Source organism: Syzygium oleosum, unplaced genomic scaffold (genome assembly GCF_021117445.2).
Source record: "Syzygium oleosum isolate NSW1041296 unplaced genomic scaffold, Sole_v2.1 Sole_v2.21, whole genome shotgun sequence".
Lineage (NCBI taxonomy): Eukaryota > Viridiplantae > Streptophyta > Magnoliopsida > Myrtales > Myrtaceae > Syzygium > Syzygium oleosum.
In genome coordinates this window covers 511,904-520,503 of record NW_026607505.1, presented here as the reverse complement: position 1 = coordinate 520,503, position 8,600 = coordinate 511,904, and the positions used below count along the sequence as shown (strand labels likewise).

At 39.5% G+C, this 8,600-nt stretch overlaps 1 protein-coding gene across 2 annotated transcripts; it reads left to right on the top strand.

Annotated features, from left to right (window-relative positions):
- Window positions 1-2,763: 2,763 nt before the first annotated feature.
- On the top strand, window positions 2,764-7,962 carry LOC115677482 (riboflavin biosynthesis protein PYRR, chloroplastic). Of its 2 annotated transcripts, none has more exons than XM_030600659.2 (9): window positions 2,764-3,211; window positions 3,530-3,664; window positions 4,733-4,847; window positions 4,962-5,087; window positions 5,174-5,487; window positions 6,085-6,204; window positions 6,677-6,922; window positions 7,007-7,132; window positions 7,523-7,962. In XM_030600659.2, exons 1-9 carry the CDS (start codon window positions 2,831-2,833, stop codon window positions 7,784-7,786), a joined length of 1,827 nt encoding a protein of 608 aa, XP_030456519.2. In that variant the 5' UTR covers window positions 2,764-2,830; the 3' UTR covers window positions 7,787-7,962. The 2 variants fall into 2 exon arrangements, with proteins under 2 accessions (XP_030456519.2, XP_030456520.2); XM_030600660.2 differs by having other exon boundaries at window positions 2,765-3,211; window positions 4,748-4,847.
- The last annotated feature ends 638 nt before the right edge of the window (window positions 7,963-8,600 follow it).

Here is an 8,600-nt window from a genome sequence, read left to right as displayed (position 1 = left end):
CTGTTATCATGTATTACTTGTTTACTGCAACCAATCCAAGTGTTAGTGCATAATAACCATATTGGTTCTATCGGAAACTTCCCTCAAATTTCAATTCTTTCTGGATTGATGGAATTCCACCATTCTCATTCAAATGTAGATGCACCATTAAACATCTGTCATTGAAATGCCAACATGATTCCCTATGATTAACGACATTTACGCATAAAGAGCTATTTCCATCTGTTTCTATCCGGTTAGCAATCAGTAAATTTGGAAATTGGCACCCCTCACTTATACAGTACACAGCACGTTATATTTGTCAAAGAATCAACAATAGCCGGGTTTGAAGTGTAGGCAGAGGCACCACCCGCTCTCAATCACATAAGCATCATGATGTGAGGTGTGTTGTGATTGCTGAATTAGCGCACAGATTTGCAAATGTCCAGACTCTGAGATTGCTATTTCTGATGCATGATCCCTGGCTGGCCATTTCCAGGATAATCCATTCTTGATTGGTGAAGTTAGGACCTTGTATGCTTGGGACTTAGCTATTTTATTACCGCAAGATGATTGTTATAACTGCCATTGTAGGTAACGAACACAATTAGCTATATGTTGTGAATCAAACCATAATTATAGTGGTACGTTATGTTGTATGCCTTTAGAATTTGGCAATGCATTTTATAGCATGAAAAGCACACCTATCTAACTGCATGCAATAGCCACCCCTCTGCTAATGCGAAATATTTTATTGACAAGGGTGTTGTTAGAAGTGCTTCAAATGCAATTCTAGCTACCACATTGATCCATCTATTTCTGTTTTTTAAATAGGCAATTATACATAAACTAGCATCACTATCAAGAAAATATAAGGAAAATATTAGGCTCACGTGAAGTTTTGTGTACCCATTTTCCATATATGAATGGATAGTCCAATAAGTAGATGGTTATCTATGTGAATTACTATGGAAAATCCCACAAAAAGTCCTAAACATTTTCCCGTCGGACACCAATACCTAAAAAATTGTTTTGCTTTTTTGTCTCATTGGGTGATCCAAAAAGTACATTTTGTCACTGTTCCTTCCATAATGGCCATTAGAGATCCAATGTAAAAGTATAAGTGGACAACATCATAAATGGGTAACCATAAAATCTCCCTCCCGAATCTTTAGTGATCCAAGATGTGTAGAGATTGAGCCACCACTGATGCTTACACTATATGGGACAAACTAGGGGTGTGCATGGTCCGGATGGGCGGTTCTACCACCTCGAACCGTGGATCGCCCAATATGACCGGTGCTCTCAAAATTCGGAACCGAGAACCGCTCGTTTGCCCCATGGACCTGCCCGGAGAATCCGACCGCTCCTGGCCCGCGGTCCGGTCCGGTTCTTGGCGGGTTTATGGAACCGGTCTTAACAAGTTTTCCTAGACAAATAAAAAAAAAAAAAATCATGACCAACATCGGATCAACGAGTAACAAAAGAAAAAGAACATAATTTTTCATACAATTCCTACACTATGATCGATTATATTAATCACATCATCCATAAATCAAGTAGGTACCCATTAATTATTGGGAAAAATGACCAAGGTATCCCAACTACACAAGAGCTTCAGACATGATAACAAATTTTCTTTCTTTTTTAAATTTTTTTTGGTCGATTTTTTAATTAAAAATTAAATAAAAAATATATATTATTATTATATTACGGTCCGGTCGGGTGGGCGGTTCCACACCCTGAACCGGCCCAAAGCAGTACCGGTTCCAAAATTGGAACCGGGAATCGGACTGTTCCCTTTGGGAACCACCGGCTCCGTCCGGCTTCCGGCGTTCCTGGTCCGGTTCGGGCGGGTCCCGGCCCTTTTGCACACCCCTATGGGACAAACTTCATTATTGATTGAGCTCTCACATAATGCTACTCCTCATTGAATCAAATTAAAAACCAAATCTCCAAGTGGAAGCTAATTCGATTCTGCTTGCCCAATATTGCCCCATTTTGATTCTTCAAAAGGGCACAACAAAAAGGAAATGACATGCAAATTGGATGTCATTGTTTTATCCTCAAAGAATGAGAGACAAACATCATCTTTCCTTGGACCTCATTCTTTGCGATCTCGTTTTGAGCAGATTTGAGAGATGTGCATAGTCATGTCAAATTCGTCGACTCGACGTTATCCACACATGCCACCACATCGAATTTTTAACAACCATTATAACTGGTATTGTGGCGAAATCATTTTTGGGTTACTAAGTACAAATTTAGGGTATTGGTGAGGTGAAAAAATTTTGGGCTGTTGGTATTCCTATAGGAAAAAAATTAGGATTCTTTTTTTTAGATTTTCCATATTAATAACTTTTATTAATGAAAGAATCAATTAATGTAACGCTAAATTTAACTTAATTGATTTATATTGTCAATATTTTTAATGTCGTCCATACAAAAAAAAATTTAAAAGTCATGATTATGAATTCGATCCAGAAACATTAATTCTTTTATTTCGAAATGTTTTGGGATACAAGATGACGGAAAATTACCACTATAACTCAAACATTATATAGTTGTTAAGTTCTAGATACTAAGAATTAAATCAAAACGAAGTAAGCAACTAGATTTTAGTGTTATTGAACCTTACATAAAAAAAAAAAAAATTGACCCAAAATAAAATCTTACATAAAAATAAACTGTTTAAAAAGATTAATAAAAAATAAATAAAGTATTCTTCTTTTTTTTTTTTTTGGTCGGGAAAAAAATAAAGTATTCGAGTACCACCAACCCAAGTACTCTCTCGTCGCCAGTCGTCACTTCCTCTCCGACAGAATCAACTTTTTCAGCCGGGCGAGTGTCAATGGCGTTGGCGGTTGGAGCTTCCTACCTCTCTCCCGTTATCCTCAAACCCCGACCCGCTTCCGCCACCGCCGTCGCCTGCAGCGGCGGCAACCACGCGCTCGAGGCCGCGCTCGTGCGGCGCGCCGCCGAGCTCGCCGACAAGTCCGCCGGATTCACCTCTCCGCACCCGAATGTCGGTTGCTTGGTGGCGAGCGGCGGCGGCGGGGGCGAGGGCGGGGACGTGGTGGGCGAGGGGTACTTGTACGCTCAGGGGACGAAGCCCGCCGAGGTCCAGGCCGTCGAGGCCGCCGGCGAACGCTGCAGAGGCGGCACCGCGTTTCTTAACCTGGAGCCCGGTGATTGCCATGGTGATCATACCGCTGTTTCCGCTCTTGTCCAGGTTTGCCAATTGCCCGCCTTTTTATCTTTACCTTGTGATGTTGTTGATTTTGCTACATTGGTAGAGTGTTCACATTTCCACTGAGGCCTTGATCATAATCTGAGTATATATAGTGGATATTTTGAAATTTAAGTTGAGATATTATATGACTTACTTCATTCAAGAAATTCTCAAGGGGGGTGGAGTTATCTTGGCTCTTGATATTTGAGGAAGCAAAAGGACACTGTTTCTGTAGCATTAAGCGTTTGCTTTTATTTTCTTGTGAGTTATGAATGCGATGTAGGAGACAGGATTGATCGACACGGTTTTGAAAATTAGGCAGGTATTACAAGAGTAGTTATTGGGATGAGGCATCCCCTACAGCATCTACGGGGCAATGCTATACGCGAATTAAGAGGTCAGGGACTGCAGGTCGATGTTTTTGGGGAGGATCTACAGAGTAAAATCATCGAGGTTCTCTCCCCCCCTCTCTCTTGTACATAGTGTTCCAATTTCTGTGCCCTTCAAGGCTTCAATAGCATTGCTAAAAAAAATCTTCAGCTGCTCCAGCCTCTGTTCAGACCTGATATGATTTGATGTTGCTGTCCTTATAATTCACATTCAACTATCTTCTCTGATGATAATTATCCTTATATCAAATGTTTCCTTCTATAGTAAGGGAAAATCATGTTTTTAGACTGTTTTTGGGTCCCCTAACTGGTGACTTCACTGGCATAATGTTGCAAAGACAAGGTCGTTGAATGCGTAAAACCGTGCTTCTTGGTGCTTTTATGCTGCTAGTGAAACCATGTTCTCTCCACTACAGTTCTGTCTTTTCAAAGCTAATATTTAGCATATTGAGGAGAGAAGTATATCGATAGAATTAATCTGAAGATATGTTAGAACAATGGTGTTGAATACGTAAGTTGTGGTGGTGAAATGCTAGATTGAAGCTAGGTAGTTACCTTACCTGCAGCCAGTACGCTATCGGTAGTTGTCAAGAAAGGTAACTGGGTACGCTAGTAGTGGAAAATCTCATACATCAGTGTTATGCTTAGTCAGTTGGCTAGTTGGTGTCATTCCATCATTATGCAGGTAGAAGCATTTGTATGCATCATTCTGCTGTGACATGGACATTAAATTGTTTTCTAAGTTGCTTTTATTTCGAAGTTACAAATAAAAGACAAGTGTGATTAAAATATGATCTAAGTTAATGTTGGAATAACTTGTCCAAGCTATTTTCTACGATTGTAAGAGCTTTAAGTTAAACTATTTCAACTTTAGATTCGGCTGGGGAAATCTCTAAAATAATATTTATATTTTTGCTCTCCAAATTTAGCTATGAGCGAGTATTGCTCCCATTTTGAATTTGGGATGTATAGTGCAAATTGGGACAGCATAGCCTTATTGAGGATTATGACAGGGTCAGTGCTGCCAGTAACTATTGACCTGTCTGGTTGCAGAAAATTTTTGCACTTCACCCTTGTTTGAAAGTGGTTTCTCGCAAAATTCATATGCTGTCTTGCATATCTTACAATTCAGGATCATTTGGTGCAGGAAGCTCAAAAAGCATGCCGCATTGTCAATGCTCCTTTGGTTTACAGAGCTGCTTCTCGAGTTCCATTTTCTGTTCTTAAGTATGCCATGACCCTTGACGGTAAGGTTTTTAGTTTTGGCAGCAACCATTATCTTTATTCTTGTCTAGCAGTTGTTAAAACTACCTGAGGTTGTCAACTTGGAAATGCTGATTGTTTTCCTTAGATGTATGCAGGAAAGATAGCTGCCAGTAGCGGACATGCTGCATGGATAAGTAGCAAAAAGTCTAGGAGTAGAGTTTTTGAGCTGAGAGGTAGGAGTGATGCAATTGTTGTGGGAGGAAATACTGCACGTAGGGACAGTGAGTATCATCAGCTTTCGGACTGTGAATTTTTCAGTCTTTCGATAGTTATTTACTTCTTTTAACGCTCTTTCTCTTTGAAACAGATCCACGCCTAACTGCTAGGCATGGCGGTGGTCACCTGCCCATGCGCATTGTGATGACGCAGACTCTTGATCTTCCTGAAGAAGCAAACCTTTGGGACATCTCCGAAGTATCCACTATAGTTGTAACCCAAAGAGGTGCCAGGAAGAGTTTCCAAAGATATCTAGCATCCAAAGGGGTTGAAGTTGTTGAGTTTGATATTTTGAATCCAAGAGATGTGATGGAGTATTTCTATGATCGCGGTTACCTTTCAATTTTGTGGGAGTGTGGTGGGACGTTGGCTGCATCTGCCATTTCATCTGGCGTGATACACAAGGTATCTGACCTTTTCTTTGACAATGGGTACAAGCAACTTTGTGTTCTTGATTTAGTAAATAGTTATAAATTACACGGGACTATTAATTCACATTACTTCTTGTTGAAAGATTGAATTGTGACGGTGAACCAATAATTTATAAGATTTCCGAGGTTTGACTCATTAAAACTACCTTGACTAATGCAAAACAATTCCTGAATGTTAAAATAAACATCCCTTACCATCTATAAAAGTTTGGAATGAAAGTTTGATACTCTCGCTCACAATGATAGCACTAGTTTTAACATGGAGCAAGGTTACACAATTATTGTGAGGTAGACTCCACTAATATTTTTTGGTATGCTTGGTGCTATCTAAGCCTCTAGAGTCCCTCAGGATGTGTTTCAATTTATTTTCTTCTACTTCAGCGGGTTTTCTACTGTTTTAGAGGAAGCTCTATTTGGTAACAGATCAGTTGAATGTTGGCTGGTAGCTGATTTTGACAGATGCTGCAAAAACCGCTTAAAAAACATTTATAATGTGATACCATTGAGTTATGTTGGCTTTCTTAATAGATTATGTCCCATTCAGATTGCTCATGTGTTTTGTCCCATGCAGGTTTATGCATTTGTCGCTCCTAAAATTATTGGTGGAAAAAATGCACCATCACCTGTGGGTGAACTTGGGATGGTAGAAATGACTCAAGCCTTAGATCTGATTGATGTTTGCTATGAGCAGGTAAATTAGGAGTCATATGCCAACAATATCTTAGTTTTACTTTTCCATATACTATCGAAAAATAATTGTAGCATGACAAGGCGCTTGTTATAGTAATTGTACTCATGTCACTCATCTGTCTCCTGGAGTGTAACTTACATTATTTGTTAATCTTAGCCCTTCTGCATATTACCGGCCATCTGACTTTATGGTGGTTTTACTGCGGGCCCTTGGCTACCACAGATAAAGCCAGATATAATGAATCTTTCTGCGAAATTGCACATGCTAATAGAAGTATATGAAAAACTAATGATAAGGCTCTTTGCACGTTGACAGTACATTTGAAATGACCAGGTTAGAGAGGTGTCCAGATGCTTACTAGAACATGTTGATTTCTTATCGACCAAGGAAATTCATTCAGAATTTGTTTGATCCATCTTGGCTGGCTTCTCTCTCTCTCCGAACTAATGGCTCCTGGTAGTTACTTTAATAGGTTGGACCTGATATGCTGGTGAGTGGATTTCTTCAGCCCATACCTGACCTAACACCTGTTATACCATCAGTGGACGAGACTTCTGCCATTGATCCCACAGTTACACTCTACGATTCGAGCATCATATTCTTCTATAAGACATGGGATCCTTATGGAGCTTTCTCAAATTTTTCTCCTCATCCGATTCAAATGCTGGATGAAAATGGTAATTATGCAACTTGGTCAACTGTGGAGCACTACTACCAGGTAACTAGTTATCCTACTTTTTGCCTTAAAATTACCTTCTAAATCAAATGGCATGCATAATCTGCCAGGACTTTCCAATCGCAGGCACACAAGTTTGTTGGAGTTGACAATTCTCTTGCACGAGCATGTGTTGAAGACATAAAATCTGCGAAAAGTCCAGAGGAGGCAGCGAGAATGGGAAGGTCTTTGCAGAGGCAGCACCCCGATCTGGTAAATCCTCAATTTCTCTATTTCAGATGGCTTTCATTCTTCATGCTCAAGCCTATTAATCATCAGCCACCCATTTTTTTTAAATTGAAGAAAACATATGATTTCACTTTTTTTTACAAACTCAGAATATTTATGTCAAAATAGTTGCATGGTTTTATGGACCCTCTACTTTGGCTTTTGTTATGTACTTGTGATTAGCAGCTGATCTTCTAAGGAGTGAACTATTTACATTCTGCTTGAAGATGAGAAAACATAAAAGCCGGTTGATCCATTTGTCTTTCAATTTTCGTCCTCATTGGAAAATAACTGTTATGTATTGTAAAGGCCCATAAGCTACCAAAGCATGAAAATGGTTATTGAAGTGACTAAATTGTAAAAGCATCAATGCAGGTGAGATCTGACTGGGAGAGTGTGAAGATTGATGTAATGTATAGAGCCTTGAAGAGCAAGTTCTCAATTTACCCCCACTTGAATAACATGCTTCTCTCAACTGCTGGTTCCGTTCTTGTTGAAGCCTCACCGCATGACCACTTCTGGGGTGGAGGAAGGGAAGGGGAAGGATTAAATTATTTGGGCAGGCTATTAATGCAGTTGAGATCTGAGTTTCTTGGTGAGTCCTCTACTACCAGCGTAAGCTCCATTTTAGCTGCATAACATCTATGCTTGTTGAGAATTGACAAAATGGTGGAGCATTTCTTGTTCCCGCTTGAGTTGTCCAAATATGTTGGAAAATCAATTGGACACATAGCTGCAAAGTTCTGTGGTCAAGAGGGCTGTTAATCTTTATCATGCAAGTATGAAGATTCATATGATCTTGCATTTGATTTCAATTATGTTCCTCTCCTTGTTCATCATGATGTGATCGGAAATGCTCAATTCTTGTATCTGGAAGGGAAGCAAAGCACTTGATTTATCAATCTAAAATGTAGAAAAGAAATCTTTTCAACTCTTTAAGGTGCAACATTGGAAATTGGACCAAAAGGTCGGTAACTGACTCTTTTCGCATATTGCGCTTCTGTACATGTTTCAGTTGAAAGTCTAACTTCAAACCAAATACTGGTCAGATCATTATATTTGCGTTATTTGCATTAATGGATGTCAGATTGCTGAATGTGGAGCTGGTGACTGTGTCGTCTTATTAAATTAAATAATTCCATAACCTTAAGTGCAACTGAAACAGCAGCACGGATGGTTACTCTGCTAATTTCAGAGATCTGACATGATGGGAACCCTCGAAACGAATAGTGACAAATAGCACAGCGTTTAGCATTTACACCTAAAATTCAAAAGGAGCAAATGTCTGACTTCGGAATTGAAGTACACGATCAAGATTCTGGATATATTATATTTGGCGAGATCACCTTGTTCTGTTATATGCTCAATCAAGATCACCGTGCTCATTCGATGATGCGACTGGTTTATTATCCACTCCTATATCTTTTTCCTCTCTTTTTCTCTAATATTTTCA